At 44.7% G+C, this 22,249-nt stretch overlaps 1 protein-coding gene across 7 annotated transcripts in view; it reads left to right on the top strand.

Annotated features, from left to right (window-relative positions):
- Positions 1-22,249, top strand: part of LOC112250864 (CUGBP Elav-like family member 5) — a 294,695-nt gene that overhangs the window by 17,467 nt on the left and 254,979 nt on the right. For all 7 annotated transcript variants that reach the window (XM_042322079.1, XM_042322078.1, XM_042322074.1 and 4 more), the window contains exon 2: positions 10,801-10,883. In XM_042322079.1, coding sequence (XP_042178013.1) covers positions 10,801-10,883 — 83 coding nt within the window. The remainder of the gene's footprint in view (positions 1-10,800; positions 10,884-22,249) is intronic.

The following is a 22,249-nucleotide window of genomic DNA, read 5'->3' as shown; positions in this document are numbered from 1 at the left end:
CTTTGAATTAATCAATGCTTTATTGTTGGTTTTGTTTTGCTAAGCATGATAGCAAAGTAAGATGAGAATACATTTCAGAAGTATTTTTCCCGCTTCAAAGATAAAATGATTTAGGTCACTAAAAAACATGCAGTAAGAACTAAGGAGACAGTTCAAAATGTTTTAGTCTGCCGACTTCTCTCTTTAAAAGGTGGTAAAAGTACAGCACCTTCTCACCCATGCTCCACTGGGCTAAGTAGGAGGATAGAGGCCTATCTATTTTGTATGGTGCTGAGCTTAAAGGAGTGCCATCTCCTGCAGAGCAGAGTGTACCGTAGAAAGAGGGGAGAGGAGAAAGGAGGAGAGGAGAGATAAAGGCTGTGAGAATGGCGATGGTTCTGTAAGTAATGCGCTCTGTTCTTTTAAAGGTCCAATGCAGCCAATTTTATCTCAATATCAAATAATTTCTAGATACAAATGAAGTACCTTACTGTGATATATTTTTTTTAACCATTTTAATAAAAAAATATATAAATAAACTAACTTCTCAGCAAAGAGCAATTTCTCACCCAAGAATTTCAACCAAGAATGTCTGGGAGTGGTTGAGGTGGGAGGGGAAAACTGAAAATGTGCTGTTATTAGCAGAGAGGTTGGGAACTCTCTTTCTTATTGGTCCATTAACTAATTTACTCCATGGTGATGTCACCATGGAAGGCCAAAGCTCCCTCCCACAAAACAGGTTGACATTTCAGGCGGCCTTTTCGAAGGGCTCTTACACTAAATTGGCATTATCATAATGTTCACGATTGTACAGTATTATTCCAACCTCATAGTGTGGAAATATATATAAAACACAGGTAAATCACGTTTTTTACTGCCCTGGGCCTTTAAAGTTGTGTTTGAGCTTGGCCGGCACTGACTCATTTTAGAAGCTGGGAAAATGAAATAACAACGTTGAGGAGATTTGAATGTAATGTTTTGTGATAATCCCTCTCCATTTTGGAACGCTTCAGGAGAAGTCATGCGATAAAGCCTCTTTGGTACAAGCCAGGGAGAATAATAAGATACCTGTTATTTGTCTTTCTCACAGTGTTGTGCCCTTGGAGAACCCGCTATCCCCCTGTTTTAGTAAAAACAATCAGAGATTAGTCAAGCCATCCCATCTCTTAGAATGGGGCCTTAATGCAGTCGCAGAGACATAATTGTATGTAGGGTGGCCAGTGTCAGCCAGGCAGACGTGACAGAGCGGGATGGGAGGGAGCACAGCCACATGTACTGTATGCAGACAGACAGAGAAGTGGACAGAAGACAAGTGACACAAGGGCAGGCACAATAGATGAGTGGAATGAGAAAAATGAGGTGATTGTCAGAGCAGCAGAAACAAATGGTTGCTTCTATCCTAAGGTGTTGTGTTGAGCGTGACAGCTGGGTCTATGGAGTAGTCTTCAGACAGGTTTAAAGCTATATCTATTGTGGAGGGCCTGGGGACCTAAACAAAGGGATTTAAGGTGTAGGTGCAGAGGTCAAGTTTAGCAGATGTATAACATAAAATCACCCCTGAGCTGCTGATTCAAGACAAACCCACCAGTAATACCAGACATGTTACTGCTCATCATACTGCTATTACTACTTATACTATTGCTTAGTGTTGCACTGTATATCGAAACGTCGGTACTTTTTCGATACTAGAACATGAAAACAGGTGGGTGCTAGAATTTGTGTTAAGTTTCGGTAATTCTGTCAAATGTGTCTCACGAATCAAGTCTGTCTATCAGCACAGCCAATTTCCCAAATGGAGCCACTGTGCCTGCTCCCCATACTCATTGCTAGCCTGCGCTGGGAGTCTGAACTGCATCATGTTTAGCTCCTTGAACACTTGAATAATGTGACGCAACATTTTTAATGTTGAAACTATTAATTACTGTTTGCAAAACAATGTCCATACAGGCTAGAATATCTTTACAATGCAAGAAGATAAAAGTATCTTCTATCTTTGTAGGCTGACTTTCCTTGCTAGCTTACAGCTGAAACAAACATCAATTCACTACCCTAGTACTTTGTGATAATATGCAAACCGTAACGCAAAATACGCTGATTTAAAAGCTGATTGCCACCAAAAACTTTATCCATTGACTTAAAGAGATTCTCTGTTAGTTTTGTATACTTTTTAGCCAGTAGTTCTGAAAGTAGCAGTCACAAGCCAAAAGTGGTCCCCAAAAATTGCTAAGTCACTTATGTGCAGATAGGTGCACCATGTAATTTCTAGCTCTCTCTCGCTGCTGTGTCCACTAAGCCGTTGGGCCCGCCCTGCAATCTCATTAAATAATGCTGGGCAGGCCTTTTGCTAGCTGTCACTCAAATGCGAGGGGCTGAAGCTCATTGGCCAGAACTCAAATTGCTAGGGTGCTGTCCCACTTGGAGGGAAATGTAGGGTAAAATGGCATGGCTCAGCTTCAAGAAAACAGTCAATTTCAAACTTGGAATTTTGTGTTTAATTGAGGTAAAAGGGTAATTCTGCTCATAGATTATGCATGTATGGACTACACATCAAGCCCAAAGCGGATACGTTCTTAGTTGCCAAAGGTACTGGAGCATGTCTACCCCAAGTCTCTCCCTCAGCCAAAGATTTATTGCCTCAGTGAACTGAGGGCTCCAACAGGCCACACCCCTCTTGGCTCTGAATGACGTCATTACTGGTTAAAGAGACAGCGCACTCTTTTATAAAAGAAGCAACTTTTATGCAAATGTTGTTGATCGGTACAATAAAATAAGTGCCACATTGAAGGGAACAAAATTGTTTTATCTTCTGTAGCCCCATGAAATCAGCCAAAACAAGCCCAATGACTCAATGCATGCCTCCTACTGAATATGCATTCACCTGTATTGTGATTGGGCTAGGGTACATTTTGATTTACACAGTTTATCAGTTGAGATTTACCATTCAAGTAAATTATTGCCATTATGTTGTTATGTACAGTAGTTAGATTGGTAAAAACAAAGTCAAATTAATTGTTTGATTGGTTAATTCAATTTCCTGGTTGCTAAATTCAGTTTGTATGACAAAACAAGCAATGCATAATGTATTAAATCATAGTACCATCTAAACCACTGTGAAATATATTTTCAATAACCAATAGTATTTTCAGCTGTTTGATGCTGGTGTACAAAACCAGATGTAAAAGACGGGAAACATAGAAATAGAACACCGATTTATCGCTTCTTAGACTTGCTTTCAATGAGTGACAGATCTATAACGCACATTTCTATGTGAATTTGATCAGGTGGCCCAAAAAGTTATATATTGCTGCTTTAATGCATAGCATACTGTACATGGCTGTCGCTGAAAAATTCGGACATTTAAAATGTAATGACATTGAACTCAAAAGATGCCCAATGATTGAAGACAGCAGTAGCTGAGAGTCTGTCTGGATCAAGTGCCATTCTGTGACTTTGCCTAATATGTGCTCTGTTTTTACCTACTACTAGTCCTAGAGGCTGTTAGTACTATTTATACTACTCCTAATATAAATATTCTACCATGGCTATAACTGGTAATACTGCTACTGCTGCTACTACTACTACCACTACCACTACTTCCACTACACTGCCTATTTACCACTTATGTAAATGTGTAAATGTAATATATTTCTGTAATACTGCTATTACGAACATATGTCCTGAATAACTAATTACAAATCAACAGTGAAACAATGAAAATACCCATTATGATGGAAAATGTCTGAATATATTTGGTCCGTGAGGGACGTGTGGAGATGCACGCTGTTCAGCATGATTATAAATAGAAATCTGTGGTATTTCCGAAAATAGGTTAAGCTGCCATCGCTGTGCTGCTGGCATGACATCACTGATTGCCTGCCAGCCTCCCCCTAAAGACTGCTCCCATACTGGGGAGAAGGAGGGGAGATGGAGGGAGGTGAGGGAGGGAGAAAAGCAGCTGTAGCCCACTGTGGGGGGGTTCTCTATTCCTCACCCCCAGCTTTGTTCTCACTTCCTCATCTCTCCATCCTATGGAGGAGTGGTAACGCTCTAATCTCTCCACTGCCAGATAGAGAGGTCTTCTGGAACAGCATGTTGCCAATGGCTTGGTGCTACAGTATAGTGTATTGGAGATGCCTCACAGGAATGTTGGAATTAGGGTAACAGAAGGTGCAGATGTACAGTAAAGTGGCTTCATGCCATGTAGGAATAATAATTGGTTTTAAAGGGCTTAGATTAATTAAGGACCCATGACTTTGTCACTGCAATTCTGGTGATGTACATCTTATAGTAATTTACAAAATGGCAGCTTTCCCATCTTTGACTACTCATAGTGATAACGGCGCCTTAATCATTAAAAAAAGACTAGATTAATAACAGATGATTTATCCTATCTACAGTATATTGGCAGCTTTTTGGCTCCACAACCTTGAGAGTTTATAGCTCTTTAACTGACGAGCTAAGAAGGTTCTCTCTCTTTCACCGTGCCAGTGGTCGGCTTTAAAGGACGGGACATTTTTGGAAGCGTAACGCTGGCCACCGCCGTTACCAGGAAATACATCAATACAATTAACATGGTGGCACCTGCTCATTTGCAAGACCACCTGTGTTAATGATTATTATCATTCCAGCCCAGTAGTCAGAGGAAGAAAATGCTCAGGGAGAGAGGAAAAAAATCTGTAATATTTGGCATGTTGCACGTAATTTAAAATCTGTGTGTATATGAGGAATCTGCTTTGTGCCTCAAAGCACATAATCGCTAGTCGAAAAGACAGGAGCGTGCAGCAAGGTTTACTCGTTAGTCTATTTAGTAAGGAATCTGGAAAGGTGCAATTAATGTTTTCTCCAAATGCCGCATGAATGGGTGCAGGTTAATGAAGTGCCGTGTAGTGGGCGAAGAGAGGGGGACGTCTTTCTTCTCATCCCTCTCTTTATCGCCAGCCTTGGAGCTTTGAAGCTTCATCTTTAAAGACACCTTTCCCAATTTGTCAAATCAAAGGACCTCGAAAGCGGATCTGTCTCTCAGACCAAGTCAGTTTGGAACTGCCTATCTTTGACTAATGTGAATTTACTCTGATCAATTGATCTGACTCAAGGTTCAAATCGCACTGCTTTTTGAAAACAAGACAGTAATAGTGTGGGTATCACATCAAAAATGGCAATGTGGCTAACTAATATATATTTCCCTTTTTATTTCTATCCTATAGTATTTTTCAGGCGTAGTATTGCCTATGCAGTGTTTATGGTCAGGGCATGTTCATGTTTTTCCCAGGGCCTGTTATAGAATATGAAGAGGAAGAGATGCAGTTTTCTGACCTTGATGGGGCTCACAGAAAACTTCTTATTGATTCCCCTGTAAATCCCTTAGCTGTGGGCTAAGGGGGGACTTGGCAGGTAAACTCCCATTGCCCTCCATCTGATGAGGAGTCTAAGCCATGTTCCTCTCTCAGTCAGTCCACCCACGCCTGACGTGGCCTGTGAACGGACACAGTATTTACTGCACCGTGAAACCCAATCCATTAATGGTGTCAATTAGCTTCTTCATCCGGGATGCAGGCCACTGGATGTATTTATAATGCTGGCCTGGCACAGGCTTAAAGCAGGCTGAGATCATTCATTTAGTCAGTCCACACAGGAAAGCTACATCCACTGTGGGTGCCAAGGTCCCACCACAGGATTGGCCCTATAGGACTTTACAGTAGTATTGTTTTTAAGTCACTGCCCAAGAGAACCTTCAACCTTAAAAACCAACTACTGAATTACCTACTGTGGTTGAGTATGTGTGAATTTGTCAAGGCCTATTTTCTCAGCCCATTTTTTCCCCCCAACGGATTTGTACTCTATTGATTCCTCTTTCAGAAGAAATGATTCAGTTTTACGGTGTTCCTCATCCTCATTATGCACGCCGCCACCCAGCCGAGAGGCCGAGACCCTTACTGTACACACCAGCCAGGTCACCCGTGATACAAGTCCGTATTCAACGTCCATCCATGTCTGAGGACGTCGGGAGATGGAATGGAAACCATAGTGAGCGCTGCTACCTTCAAGTCGGTTTCAGTTTTACTAAGGATGGGCGTAAGCATCTGCCACTGATTCCAAAGGTTGCAAGTTCGAATCGAGCGATGTTTTATGGCTATCCCAAACTGTAACGCTTACCTTAACCATTTGGAGTCAATGCCTAACCTTAAGAATTCTGAGTTAATACCTAAACTTAAACCTTTTGCAACAACTTTGAAATATGACATTTGAGAAACATGGGTGAATGGTCTAATTCTGACACGAGACTGTGAGAGCTAGTTGGTACAAACACAAGTCCTCTACTGTACGCACACAACTGTGTTGGTCCACACAGACCTTCAGGATGTATTTCCTGCTCAGGGGCCGTAGTGTATGATGATTGAGCACAGCAACAAATCAATGGCCTGGGTCTCCTTCACCAGGGGTTACAGAAGCTACCAGGATCCGTTACCAGAGTTGACATCAGGCCCTCTTACATTTGAGTAATTTAGCAGGCACTCTTATCCAGAGCGACTTACTGCAGCTGTTACTGTTAAGGCACATTGTCTGATTTCTCACCTAGTCGGCTCGGGGATTCGAACCAGCAACCTTTCGGCTACAGGCCCAATGCTCTTAACTGCTAGGATACCTTCTGCTCCCTGACTAGCGTAAAGGATCTCAACTGTCTTAAGTGTTCTTCCGTTCCTTGTCTCACCCCACCTTCATTTGTAGTGACATGAGGATGCAGGTGAAAGCAATATGTTGCCTGCCAAATTGGACTTTTCCTTCACCTATCGAGGTCTTTCATATTAGAGCAGATGGAAGATAAAGAGACAAGGAGAGGAAGTGTCTTGAGACTATTGAAATTACAGTACAGGAGGGTGCAGTGCTGGAGGATGGAGGCCTAGCCGCATGCGGCTCCCTTTAACGTGCCTGACTTAATTAAGGTTTACAGGTTACGCTAGAGTACTGCTTATATTACAGCACTCATTACAAGGTAATTAGGCTGGGGCAGGGAAAATATTGTTGTCGGAACAATGAGTGAAAGCTCTTTGGAAAGTACCCCCACCTTTTCCCTTTGTTCTCCTCGAGCAGTGGCTTGGTGGTTGGCTGTGTGCGTGCAGATCTGGGATCAGGGATTTGGGGGGTGAGGGAGGGATTAGAGCAGTAAGGACTGCTCTGAGACTAGCCCTGATTACCCCTCATAGTCAATCTATGCCACAGAGCTCCGCCACGCCTGCCACTGATTCAGGTAATAATCACATTGTATCAGTGCTGATGATGTGCACTTTGGGCTCCGGCCCCTCAGAAAGCCCTTCCAGCAGTAAATGAAGTAAGCAAGTAATCTACCCTCGGCGATGACATTTCCCACAGAGTGCAAATGAAGTGTGAGGGAGCGGGCAGACAGCGACTAAAGACCTGAGCCAGGGCTGGCTCTGTTTCTGCTACCTTCACACTTTTGGTGGAGTAAATGCCAAGGAGAGGGGAAGTTCACACCTTTTCATTACACTGGGGCAGGGTCCTCTGGGGCACAGAGAGGGAATAGAAAGATGGAGTGAGAGACGCTGTGGTGCCTATGTGTACATTGGGCTGTGTGTGTGTGTGCGTTGGTGTGTGTGTCTGCGTCTGTGTGTGACAGTGGGGACTGAATGTAGTAGGCTCTTAGAATAACTGCTGATTCTGGAAGAGTAAGAGGAGGGGGGGATGGTGATGGGTTTATCAGTAGGACCTCTACACTTAGCAGGAATTACCTACACTTCACAGATTAGGGCCAAAGGTGCTGGATCAGACACACGTTCCCTTTGGCACTAGTAATGGAGGGCCTTGTCGGCAGGAAATAACCCTGCAAATGGCTACTGTCAGAGAGTGGTGGGAGGAGAGGAGGGAAGAGGAGAAGAGAAGAGAGGAGAGGAGAGGAGAGAGGTGAGGAGAGGGGAGGAGAGGAGAGGGGGGGGGAGAGGAGAGGAGAGGGGGGGAGCAGAGGAGAGGAGAGGGGGAGAGGAGAGGAGGAGAGGAGAGGAGAGGAGAGGAGAGGAGAGGAGAGGAGAGGAGAGGAGGAGAGGAGAGGAGAGGAGAGGAGGGGAGGGGGGGGAGCAGAGCAGAGCAGAGCAGAGGAGAGGAGAGGAGAGGAGAGGAGAGGAGAGGAGAGGAGAGGAGAGGAGAGGAGAGGAGAGGAGAGGAGAGGAGAGGAGAGGGGAGGGGGGAGGGAGGGGGGGGGGAGAGGAGAGGAGAGGAGAGGGGGGGGGGAGGGGAGCGGGGGAGCAGAGGAGAGGAGAGGAGAAGTCTCTTTAATTACAAACCATCTCAACACAGTGGAGCTGGGGAGAGAAAGACAGTCACCCCAATGCCCCCCATATGTCCCTCTAGCCTGATCAGCCTCTCTGTAGCCTCTCTGTAGCCTCTCTGTAGCCTCTCTGTAGCCTCTCTGTAGCCTCTCTGTAGCTACCTCAGCTGATGTAGTGGAGCCACACGTCAGACAGAAGTATATAGGAGCAGATGAGGAGGAGGAGTGAGAAGAAGAGGAGATTCTCCACTAGAAATCAACGTGTGAGATAAGGGCTGTTTTAGATTGGTATCGAATGATGCCTCGGTAGGATCATATTTTCCACATTGTGACTTCCCTTCGCTGCGTCAGCAACACCACCAGCCTTTCTCTCTGGGTCACATCGCTGTTTGTCGCGTTTCAAACCATTTCATCAGGCTCCGACGTCCGCACTTGGTATGCAATGCAACGTGGCTATTTGTACATGTTTGGATTCCAATTAGGAAGTTGTTCGAGCTTTCGCCCGTGGCCAGAGGATTCTTATTAAGCCTTACATTAAAGAACATAGAAGCACATTTAAATGGAGTTCATGTTCCCCTTTGTTTGTTGGCATTATGGTTGTTATTAATTTATTCTCAATGCCGTATGTGTTACACATGAACAAATAAATCCAATTTGGGCAGTGTTTGTGATTGTAATATGCAAACGAGGCCCTGCTCAGTGAGAGATAGGGATGGCACTTGTCAAATAAACCAACTACACAATTCCTACAGAATAACAACAGCAACACAGCCCCATTTAGTACCATGGTCTCATCAGTGGGACAGGGGTGATGTTATGTGGGGAAGAAAGCATCATGATAGAGTGATCTGCTTGGTAGCCATTGGAAATCATTCGGTTAGGGCCGGTGGGGACCAGGGGTGGGGTGTGAAGAGAGATGCACCATGACTCCAGGCAGTCAGCCACTTAAGACTGAGGTGGTCACCTCTGACAGACTCCATCACTGTCCATCCATAACATACATACAGACCCAGAGAGCAGGGACTAGCGGGCCTGCTGTGCTGGGAGACGGTTGGGCTGTATAGGGCCGTAGGGCATAGGGATGTAACACGGCCTGGCCAATCAATGGATCAATGCCTGACAAAGCACCCCCCTCTTTTTGTGTAGCACTGTAGCAAAGGTTACTATAATGCACTGACCTGGCTCTGAGAAAAGAATAGCTGGGGGAAGAATGCTGGGGTCATTGAAAGTCTATGTAGCTTTGCTCAAGGGAAAAGATAGATGCATAAGCAAGCAATACAGCCAGGCTACAGGGTGCGAGATGTTGAATGAGGTGGTGAATTTCTGGACGGATGAAAGTGATGTGATATGCCACATCGGGAATGATAGGAATATTGTCTCTTTTTAGACACCATCATCATCACCCACTGAATATATTTTCCCCGGTTGAAATATGATCCGAAATGTGATGGTTTCTAGTAAACTCTCTAAAATGGCAGAAATATGATAGTGTGTGGTAACGCACATGAACAACACTACCAAATCTATATATGCAGACATGAACTTCATTAATATAACACTACCAAATGTATTTATTCAGACAGTCAGGGGTAAATGATTGCATCAATACCTCTCCGGGGTCTCTCTCTCTTTCTCTTTAATCTCTCTCTCTCTCTCTCCTCATCTACCTCATTTCTCTGGGCTTTCTGCCAGCAGGAGGAGCTCTTTATTTGGCAGACAGTGGGCGAGAGTGACAGTGTGTGTGTATGTGTGGTAGTCACCTGGTGTTCTTGTGGCTGGGCATTTGTTCTGTGCTCAGGGAGCCCTGAGGCCTGAAGCGCTGCCCTCCTCCCCCCTCCCCCTCCATCCCTCCCACCGTCTGCACAGTGTTCGAGTCCTCCCATCCCTCCCTCTTTCCCCCTCTCTGTCCTGCGGCCCTGCTCCCTCTCGCTGTCTCTGCTGCTGTCAGAAGGGTTCAGTGTTGTGCATCACGGCAGCATGGTAGGCGCTTTGGACAGGGAGAGGCTGATCTATGGTACTGGGGTTGGGATAGAGAGATATAGATAGAGAGGGAGAGAGAAGAGAGAGAGAAAAACAAGAGAAAGTGAGGCACATAGAGAGAGAGAGAGAAAGAGAGACCATTCAGCCCGAAGGCCAACTGAAGACAGGAAGAAACTCGAGTGTATGTCTGCATTGACACTGTCTGTAGGGAGGGATTGTTCCCCAGGAGCAGCTCTTGCTGCCTCATTGTGAGGGACACATCCCCTTTCCAGGGTGTTGTTTTTCATGACTGACAAGGGCCTGAGACTAAGCGAGGTTGATGGGGACCCAATGTTGTGGGTGGAGGGGATTCGATTGAACACAGTTGTTGCCGAGTGTTGTTGTGCCCAGTAACTGACCTAGGGTTGATATCTATTGTCAGTCTCCTCTTGTTCTGTGACTGAGCTAGTGTTGCCATTCCGTGTTTAGTGTCCTTTCTTTTCATCAGTGTTCAGTCCCCAGTGTTCAGTCCCCAGTGTTCAGATAGACTTGTGTTAATATCTCCCCCCTTTTCTGTTTTTCAGGCTGCGCGTTCCTCACCTACTGCGCCCGCGAGTCGGCCATCAAAGCCCAGAACGCCCTCCATGAACAGAAAACACTGCCAGGGGTAAGTCTCTACCCACTTCACCACCATGCCATCTGAACACAGAAAACAGCACCACCCACCACCTACCAGCCTACTCCAACCTGCTTCAGCCCCAGAGATAAAAATAAATTTAAAAAATACTTTGGAAAATGATTCAATCAATAATCCAGGCTTTTAAGGGCCGGTTTGAACTGTTTAATGTGTCTGTTCTCCGGGGAACATAGCCAGCATTGATCAGATGCACTCCACTCGCACTTTCTGAGGCAATGCCATCAAATGTCAATTCATTTGCTCAAATGGGTCTCTTTACAAAAGGCTTAGTGAGTCATTGTTGTTTACTTAGACGAAGGGGAAAACAGAAATTATATGCACGAGGGATGAAAGGGACCATTTGAAAATAGGAAAGGGCACTGTGTGTGAGTGTGAGGTAGGATTACTGCCTTTATAAGCAAAATGTGTGCATATCTGTGCACGGTATCTGTGTGTGTAGTGTAGTGTGTGCATCTCTGTGTTTGTACACAGTGTGTGTGTGTGTGTGTGTGTGTAGTGTAGTGTGTGCATCTCTGTGTTTGTACACAGTGTGTGTGTGTGTGTGTGTGTGTGTGTGTGTAGTGTAGTGTGTGCATCTCTGTGTTTGTACACAGTGTGTGTGTGTGTGTGTGTGTGTGTGTGTGTGTGTGTGAGTAGTCCTCTTACCATTTCCCCCACTATGGCAGATAGCAAGTGACAAGGACACCGTCAGCGTCAGGAGTAGAGCGGAGTAGAGCGGGGTCTGCTAGACAGACAGCATGGCTCAACGTTACCGGGTCAGAAGAACATCACAGATAGGCAGACCGACCCCCATCTCTGTGGAATAATACAAGAAGGAGCCTAGCCAAAGGGCACATGTTTCACATTAAACATGCAAATACTAACACTGCAAACTTTGAACATTTCTGGCGCTTTTCTCGAAAAACAAGTTGTTTCTTTTATCCTTCAAATTTGCCAAGCTCCAGCCTGGAGGGCTTTTTTTCTTCTTAAAGAGCATTAAAAAAAATGGATAAAAAAGAAGTTGTTCTTTGAGAGAACGCCAAGGGATGCGTACACGGTAGGCTATAACTGTGTTTAGCAGTGCGTTAAAGAGAGGGGGATTATTTCCCATCTCATTCCGCCCTGCTCGTAGTCCCCTCTGTCTCGCGGAGTCGCTAATTGTGCCCCCTTGCCTGCCTGGGAGGGCATCCGTCAGGGTTGACCCACCACTGGGATTAAAAGGCGAGATGTGGATGAATGTATAAACGAGGGGTACGGGGGCACCGAGGCTGGGAGGGAAAACACAGTATCCAAACCATCTGGCCTCTGCAAGATTTAACATCCACAACATATTAAAGAACACCAAGCCATGTCAGGGAGAATTAACAGCCTTGTGCAACTCCTCAACTCCTTTCTCTGAGTGTATGTTTGTTATATTATGCATCTGTTTGTCTTTGCTGGTAGACATGTTACAGTTATGGTACACAGGCACAAACACATGCATAAAATGCTAATCAAGCACTTATATTGGGGCATCCAACAAAACAATGTCATCCAACAAACTATGCAATACAATCCCCAGAAAGAGTATGCGTTCTCGCGTCGCATGAGCCTTGTAGGGTCTTCCCCACTAATATCCTACACTGTACTGTAGGATGGTACTTTTCCAGAAATCCAACCCTTCAACTGCCCGACTTGGAGTTGTAATCCCACCGAGTATCACTTCTACTCATGGTGAATACACAGAGGGTAGCATGGGGGTGCCTTCCCCTCTCCCCACTGTGCTGTGAAACAGCTACCCGTTCTCCTGCTCTAGCCCCGTGGAGACCCCCTGCCTCCTCTCTTCCTGAGACATAACATGTCACCCAAATAGAACAGGCAGACATTGCCGTGTGTCAGACCCCACAGAGACACACATACGCAGGTGCATGCCCCCCCCCCAACAGAGCGCGAGATTCCCTGTGGAAAAAGAGAATCAGATGGGTGGTCGGAGGTATAGCTACACCAGCTACGCTCAACAGTGTTTCTGTACTGCCTCCGGTAGTCACGACGACAACAACGTAGAAACACGGGCCTGCGGGAACAACACAGACACTATCACAGCTCCAGCCACTGTACCAGTACTGGGAACACACTGCTACCATCAATCCTTCAGAGACGTGCTCCATCTAGTGTACTCAGAAGAGAGAGGAACCGATAGTAGCATGTCTGTTTTCATGTTCTGGAAATGGAGACAGAGCCATGGACAGAAATAGAGCGAGAGATAGAGAGAGGGGATGATAAAGGGATAGATGAGTGAGACAACATGTGTAGTAGATATGTTGTAGTGTAGCAGGCTGGCTGTGCTCAGTGCATTGTGGATTGTGTGTTCTGTGGGCTGGAAAAGCTTCTCTCTGCTCTGCGGCCTCTCTCCAGTCAGCCATCAAGTCAAACAGCCAGCCAGCCATCCAGTTCCCCCCTCCCCCGTTGCTCTGTGCTGATGGTAAGTAGATATGCCAGTTTGTTTGTTTGAAAAATACTGCTTGATATGCAGTTTGCCAGGGGCTATGGTGTAATTAATGTAAACTAGGATTCCCCAGGAGAGGAGTTATGAGTTATTAACGATTGCATTTTGTCATTAACTCCTTCACCGCTGGCTGTCCCCCCACTTAAAGATGTGTGATGTGATTGCCATCTGATCGATGTGAAACCCAATCAATATAGACAGTATATTTAAGCAATAAGGCATGAGGGGGTGTGGTATATTGCCAATATACCACAGTTAAGGGCTGTTCTTATGCACGACACATCACAGAGTGCCTGGACACAGCCCTTAGCCGTGGTATATTGGCCATATATCACAAAACCTCGAGGTGCCTTATTGATATTATAAACTGCTTATCAGCGTAATTAGAGCAGTAAAAATAAATGTTTTGTCATACCCGCGGTATATGGTCTGATATACCATGGCTGTCAGCCAATCAGCATTCAGGGCTCGAACCACCCAGTTTATAAAAGCATATAGTACATATTCTAGGTGTATACAAGAACCCGTAAAGGCAACTGAGTTTCAGGCCCACCATTTCCCTCTTGCCTCCCTGCACACACTCCCTCATAATGCTACCTGGCCTTTCATGGACTCATCAGTAATTGCTCACCACAATATTCTGAGGGCTATTGTCCGAGTCCCCAGGAAAACATTTGCTGCAGAAATGAATAGCATGCACTGATGGCTGTGTACTGAGCTGGAATGTATATCTATGTGGTTCAGAGAGAGAGAGAGAGAGACCCAGGAGGGGAGTATGTGTGGCTACAGAGTGGGACAGGTTCTGACAGCTGTCCAGGTGCATACAGTACACTGCCATCATGTCAGGGCCCTCTGTGGATACAGAGAGTGGGGTGTTGTGAAAAACATGTGCACATGGCAGCTTGTCGTGATCACACAGCGCTTACATCACTGATCTGTATGTGTGTTATTGTGTACTGTTCACAGTACTGTATATGTTTGTGTGCAAGTGTGGTGTGTGTGGCTGTGTGTGTGCCTGTGTTTGGGCTCCCGAGTGGCGCAGCGGTCTAAGGCACTGCATCTCAATGCTAGAGGTTTCACTACAGACCCTGGTTCGATCCAGGGCTCTATCACAACCGGCCGTGATCAGGAGTTAGATAGGGCGGCACACAATTGGCCCAGCGCTGTCCAGGTTAGGGGAAGGTTTGGCTGGGGTAAGCCTTCATTGTAAAATAAGAATTTGTTCTTAACTGACTTGCCTAGTTAAGTAAAGGTTACATTAAATAAAAGTATGTGCCTGTGTTATGGGGCAGACAAGCAATCACAATGTCAGCTAGTTTGGTGTTAATGCCACTAAATAAAAGCATGGGTCTACAAAGGCCTTTTTCTAACGTTTTTTTTAGATTGCTTGATGAACACTGCCTAGTGTTTCTGAGACAGTTGGTCTCTGTTGGACTCAGTCCACCCGAGATTGACTTCACACACTCCACACACCAGCTCAGCATCATAGCAAATCCCACATCCTTCACACAATCCCTCCTCTCAAATCCAACTGATCCAAGAAAATAATCTTAATCTCTTAGCCGTATACATATCAGTGTCCTTACCCCCTCTTTTGGACATGCGACCATGATGAAAACCAGTGATTGTCTATGTCAGGTGGCTGCTGGTGTATGTGCACAGCATGCATTTCCTTGTATCCTTGGTATTGTTTCCTTGGTATTAGTGCTGTTAGACCTGGGGTGACTGTAAGAGGATGGCAGTGATTCAGGATCCAGCTTTATGGAAAAAGAATCCGCATTAAACTCCAAATGAGAACAGGAAGAAGATTATGCTGTGCCACATACAGGGCATTCAGAAAGTATTCAGGGACCCTGAATTTTTCCCCAAAAATGTATTGTTTTTTCCCCTCATCAATTCACACACAATAACCCATAATGACAGCAAAAACAGTAAAGATATATATATATATATATTTTAGCAAATCAGTCAAACGTTTGGACACCTACTCATTCCAGGGTTTTTCTTTATTTGTGCTATTTTTTACATTGTAGAATAATAGTGAAGACATCAAAACTATGAAATAACACATATGGAATCATGTAGTAACCAAAAAGTGTATATTTATATTTGATATTTGAGATTCTTCAAAGTAGCCACCTTGATGACAGCTTGACACACTCTTGGCATTCTCTCAACCAGCTTCATGAGGAATGCTTTATCAACAGTCTTGAAGTAGTTCCCACATACGCTGAGCTCTTGTTGGCTGCTTTTCCTTCACTCTGAGAAGAACCATCGGGTTCTTGGTCACCTCCCTGACCAAGGACCCCGAATGCTCAGTTTGGCCGGGCGGCCAGCTCTAGGAAAAGTATTGGTGGTTCCAAACTTCTTTGGAGGTCACTGTGTTCTTGGGGACCTTCAATGCTGCAGACATTTTTTGGTACCCTTCCCCAGATCTGTGCTTCGACACAATCCTGTCTGGGGACTCTACGGACAAATCCTTTGACCTCATGGCTTGGCTTTCCCTTTGACATGCACTGTCAACTGTGGGACCTTATATAGACGGGTGTGTGCCTTTCCAAATCATGTCCAATCAATTGAATTTACCACAGGTGGACTCCAATCAAGTTGTAGAAACGTCTCAAGGATGATCAATGGAAACAGGATGCACCTGAGCTAAATTCCGAGTCTCATAGCAAAGGGTCTGAATACTTATGTAAATAAGTTAATTATGTTTTTTATTTTTTAATAAATGTGCAAAAATGTCTTAACCTGTTTTTATTTTGTCCTTATTGGGGTATTGTATGTAGATTGATGAGGAAAAAATTGCTTCATCAATTTTAGAATAAGGCTGTAACGTAACAAAATGTGGAAAAAGTCAAGGGGTCTGAATACTTTCTGAATGTACTGTATGTGTGGTCCAGCAGTAATGTCAACAGTCTAAGCATATCCCCCTTCCTCTCTGCCTCTGCCTCTCTCTCTCTCTCGTTTTCACATGCACACCCACATGCCACCTCTCTCTTACACACGCATGCAAACACACATACAAATAAACACACACACACACCGCTGGGCTCAGCTAAGCTGTAATGGGATGTGTGAGGTGCTGGGAGGGAGCTGCATGGCTGGGGCTGTGTGTGCCGGGGAGAGTGGTGGACCTAGTGCAGTGGAAATGAGGTTGGCCTTCCACGGTGCTGTGCCACTCCGCACTTCCCCTCAGCATCCTCTCCCTGGGCCGTCCACTAGGCTTCACACACCCGCAATCTCCCATTCACCTGCTCATCAACCGTGGCCCTGCCTGCCTGTCGCAAAGGCTGAATAATTCAAGGCTGTGTTTGTGTGGGGGCAGGAGGGGAGGGGGCCGGTCAGCGAGAAGCCAATCGGTGCTGGCAGGATGAGAGGCCTTGTTGACCAGGGAGGGAGCCTCGTTAGAATTTAGCCCCTGGGTAACAGCAGTGTGTGTGTGTGTGTGTGTACGTGGGTGTGCATGGTGGGAAGGGATTGGGGGAAAGGAGCCTGAGAAGGGGAATAGAAAAGAAAACGGGACTAAGGTTTTTTTCTCCAGGAGAATGTGTTTCTGCTTGCAATGTAAAAAACCCCCACATATTTCTGGACTGTGACACTCTGTACATGTTTGAATCCAAAATGGCTGTTTAGACAGTGAAATACTACAGTGCATTTGGAAAGTATTCAGACCCATTCTATTTTACAACTTTTTGTTACATTGCAGCCTTATTCTAAAAATGATTACAAAAAATGTTTCCATCATCAATCGACACACAATACCCCATAACGACAAAGCACAAACAAATATTACATTTACATAAGTATTCAGACCCCTTACTCAGACCCCTTTGTTGAAGCACCTTTGACAGCGATTACAGCCTCGAGTCTTCTTGGGTATAACGCTACAAGCTTGGCACACCTGTATGTGGGGAGTTTCTCTTATTCTTCTCTGCAGATCCTCTCAAACTCTGTCAGGTTGCATGGGGAGTGTTGCTGCACAGCTATTTTCAAGTCTCTCTAGATATGTTAGATCGGGTTCAATTCCGGGCTCTGGCTGGGCCACTCAAGGACATTCAAATACTTGTCCTGAAGCCGCTCCTGCGTTGTCTAGGCTGTGTGCTTAGGGTCATTGTCCTGTTGAAAGGTGAAACTTTGCCCCAGTCTGAGGTCCTGAGCGCTCTGAAACAGGTTTTCATCAAGGATCTCGCTGTACTTTGCTCCGTTCGTCTTTGCCTCGATCCTGACTAGTCCCTGACGCTGAAAAACATCCCCACAGCATGATGCTGCCACCACCATACTTCACCGTAGGGATGGTATTGTCTAGGTGATGAGCAGTGCCTGGTTTCCTCCAGATATGACGCTTGGCATTCAAATCAAAATCAAATCAAATGTATTTATATATCCCTTCGTACATCAGTTGATATCAAAGTGCTGTACAGAAACCCAGCCTAAAACCCCAAACAGCAAGCAATGCAGGTGTAGAAGCACGGTGGCTAGGAAAAACTCCTTAGAAAGGCTAAAACCTCGGAAGAAACCAAGAGAGGAACTAGGCTATGAGGGGTGTCCAGTCCTCTTCTGGCTGTGCCGGGTGGAGATGATAACAGAACATGGCCAAGATGTTCAAATGTTCATAAATTACCAGCATGGTCAAATAATAATTATCACAGTAGTTGTCGAGGGTGCAGCAAGACAGCACCTCAGGAGTAAATGTCAGTTGGCTTTTCATAGCCGATCATTAAGAGTATCTCTACCACTCCTGCTGTCTCTAGAGAGTTGAAAACAGAAGGTCTGGTACAGGTAGCACGTCCGGTGAACAGGTCAGGATTCCATAGCATCAGGCAGAACAGTTGAAACTGGAGCAGCAGCACGGCCAGGTGAACTGGGGACAGCAAGGAGTCATCATGCCAGGTAGTCCTGAAGCATGGTCCTAGGGCTCAGGTCCTCCGAGAGAAAGAGAATTAGAGAGAGCATACTTAAATTCACACAGGACACCAGGCCAAGGAGTTCAATCTTTGTTTCATCAGACCAGAGAATCTTGTTTCTCATGGTCTGAAACTCCTTTAGGTGCCTTTTGGCAAACTCCAAACTGGCTGTCATGTGTTTTTTACTGAGGACTGGCTTCCGTTTGGCCACTTTAACGTAAATGCCTGATTGGTGGAGTGCTGCAGAGATGGTTGTCCTTCTGGAAGGTTCTCCCATCTCCACAGAGGAACTCTGTCAGGGTGAACATCGGGTTCTTGGTCACCTCCCTGACCAAGGCCCTTCTCCCCCGGTTGCTCAGTTTGGCTGGGCGGACAGATCTAGGCTGAGATTTGATGGTTACCAACTTCTTCCATTTAAGAATGATGGAGGCCACTGTGTTCTTGGGAGACCTTCAATGCTGCAGAATTGTTTTGGTACCCTTCCCTATATCTGTGCCTCGACACAATCCTGTCTGGAAGCTCTACGGGCAATTCCTTCGACCTCGTGGCTTGGTTTTTGCTTGGACATGCACAGTCAACTGTGGGACCTTATATAGACAGGTGTGCCTTTCCAAATCATGTCCAATCAATTGAATTTAACACAGGTGGACTCCAATCAAGTTGTATAAACATCTCAAGGATGAGAAATGGTAACAGGATGCACCTGAGATACATTTTGATTCTCATAGCAAAGGTTCTGAATACTTACGTAAATAAGTTATTTCTGTTTTTATTTTTTATAAATGTTCAATCATTTCTAAAAACCTGTTTTCACTTTGTCATTATGGGGTATTGTGTGTAGATTGTTGATGGAACAAAAATATTGAATCCATTTTAGAATAAGGCTGTAACATAACAAACTGTGGAAAAAGTGAATGTGTCTGAATACTTTCCGAATGCACTGTGCATAGCTGTCTCTCTAGCGTTAAATTAATATGCACTTATTAGCCACAGATGTCCGTCTGCAATCCATTAATTGAAAAATTTTCCCAGGGTCTCACTTCTAGCCTTCAACAGACGTGAAATATGCATGTTAAAACGCTACTGGTGCGGTTCAGGATTGATAATGTCTAAGACAGAGGAGTCCAGGATGTATGAGTCTTAGGCTGTTATTTAGTTGACTTGTTGTGAGCAGCCAATGAGCTCTCAGGTGGAGCCGCATTTAGTCTGACAGCCCGGGGATTCCGGAGTGCAGGGCTATTCTTTTTTTATTTTAAATAAGCTCTGTTGATTCATTGAGATGACACTGAAGTGGGTTTGTGGATTGTGGAGCTCTAATGGGTTTATATCATGTGTTATTACCCTGGCCAACTTTCAGTGATTAGTTGAAAGCCCTAACGGCGTCATAAAAGAAGTCAAAGAAGAGGGAGGTATAGGCACCGTAAGTTTACGCTTATGAAGCTTTATTGTGATGCACTCTTATTATAGGATCCACCGTGCCACAGAAATATTACTGCAGTGCCAGCGGGCAGGATGTTAGGACTAAGAGGTAGAGAGGGTGAGAGGGAGAGAGGGTGAGAGTGTGTGCGTGTTTGTCTGTTTGTGTGTTTGTGTGTGTGTGTGTGTGTGTGTGTGTGTGTGTGTGTGTGTGTGTGTGTGTATGCCAGCGGCAGGATGTTAGTGTGTGTGTGTGTGTGTGTGTGTGTGTGTGTGTGTGTGAGGAGGGGGGGGCTGCTGTAATGGCACTAGGGTGTAATGTACGCAGTAAAGAGCTGCTGTACCAGAGTGCTCCTCAGGGAACTAAATCCCCACACCCCTGGAGCAGCAGCCAGGAATAGACTAAAACACATAGGGCTGGCTAACTGTTTGGCTTTGTGTTGTTTTCCCCCTCTCGCTCTCTCACTTTCCTTTCTCCTTTCTTCTTTTCTTTTTTTGTGGTAGATTAGCCACATATTTAGACAACCCGCCTCCTCCCAGGGGGCTTTGCTGCTGCTCAGTGTATTTAGCAGAAAGCTGGCTTTGCACTCAATCTGGTCTCAGAGCATTTCTTATAATTCGGTATGTAAATCCGTGACACTCCGTTTAGTGTGATATGTTAGATTTCGTATGGTACGTATTAATTTGTGGATGTCCATCACACATTTCATATGAATGTTACGAATTCTAGCTAGGTGGCTAATGTTAGCTAGCTCGCTAACATTAGCTAGGCTAGGTGTTAGGGGTTAAGGTTAGGGTTAAGTTTAGGAGTTAGGTTAAAGGGTTAAGGTTAGGGTTTGGTGAAGTGTTAGCTTAAAGGGTTAAGGTGAGGGTTAGACGAAGTGTTAGCTAACATGCTAAGTAATTCCAAAGTACCTAAAAAGTAGTAAGTAGTTGCAAAGTTGCTAATTAGCTAAAGTTGTCAATGATGAGATTTGAACTTGCAACTTTTGGGTTGCTAGATGTTTTCATTATACACCCACCCATTCACCGATCCGCGTTTGCAATAAGTAACCATCTGTCTTTTGTAACCATACCAAACGTAACATATATAAGGTGAGCCCATTGATGAAAGGTGAGCCCATTGATGAAAGGTGAGCCCATTGATAAAATGTGAGCCCATTGATAAAAGGTGAGCCCATTGAAATAGTGTAGGAGTACAAATACCTTGGGCTTGCCATTGACAACAATCTGTCCTGGGATCAGTATACTGACTATTTTTAAGAAAGGCCAACATACGGAAACTGCACTTTTTGAATTTTGATCTAACCATCATGGTTATCTTTTATAAATCATTAATTGAGAGCATTCTGTCCTACTGCTTGAACTGCTGGTTTGGGAATATCAAGATTGCACAGAAAAATAGGTTGGGCAAGATAGTCAGGCCTTGTGGAAAAATCATGGGGCAGCAACAGCAAGAACTCTCCACCTGGGCAGAGCCCTGCGGTTGACTCTTCCCATCCACTCCACCCTGAATTCCAGCTCCTTCCCTCTGGCCACAGGTACAGACTACCTAAAATAAAATAGAACAAATAGGGCCAAGTACTCTTTTATTCCGAATGCAATTCTGCATTTTAACAAAATGTTGGACTAATTGCACTTAGCACTTGCACTATCAAACTGCACCTATCCTGCCAATTTGCTTGTAAATATCCTTGCTATTTATTTTTACGTGATGTGTTCTATGACTGCTGTAAGATGAATTGCCTCTCTGAGGACATGAACATTTTCTGAATCTGAAAATATCATACTAAATGGAGTGTTTCGGATAATACGAAATGCTCTGAGACCAGGTTGTTGCACTCTGAACTTACAGCCCTTGAACTACTTTGCAGATATCAAACAATCATAATATCAGTAAAAAAATATCAAATTCACAGTTTACGCTACAAAATCAACATTATTAGCGGTTTTAAAAATGGGTTCTATTTGACTCAATGTTCCATGACGTTCACTAAGACATTGTTGGCAGAATAGATGGATGCAGTTCAATGTATGATTAATATAATTCACCAATGCATTTCTTGGTAGTCCAAAACATATTGCTATCAGGTTGTAAATCACAGCTAGCCTGGTATGTTGTTTGCTGTCTCCGTTCGGGATGCACTGTTTCAGTTTCAGTGACTCAATATTTTGTACAAAAAACGGACGAATGTAACTAAGGCTGGGAATGTCAATACATTGATCACAAGTCAGTCATAATGTGGCTAATATGCTAGCGTAACTATTTATGTAGAAAGTTAAAATCACAGAGCCTAACGTTAGCTAGATATCTAGCTAGCTGCTACTGTAGGAGGACGCTATGTCATTGGAGGAGTGGGTGAATGACTGACTTTTTCCCCTCATATCATTTTTCGGTGGCTACACAGCTAGAGATGCACTTGTCATTTGGTTAGCTAGCAAGAAATGTCAATCGCTTTGCAAGCTAGCTATGCTGAACCATTGTTATCCAGTAAACATATCTCTTGCGTTCGAAAATGAACTCTGGTTCGAAAATCTACTCCGATTTC

The sequence above is a fragment of the Oncorhynchus tshawytscha genome, linkage group LG05 (genome assembly GCF_018296145.1).
Source record: "Oncorhynchus tshawytscha isolate Ot180627B linkage group LG05, Otsh_v2.0, whole genome shotgun sequence".
NCBI lineage: Eukaryota > Metazoa > Chordata > Actinopteri > Salmoniformes > Salmonidae > Oncorhynchus > Oncorhynchus tshawytscha.
The sequence above is the reverse complement of the archived record's forward strand: the minus strand, read 5'-3'. Positions and strand labels throughout refer to the sequence as shown.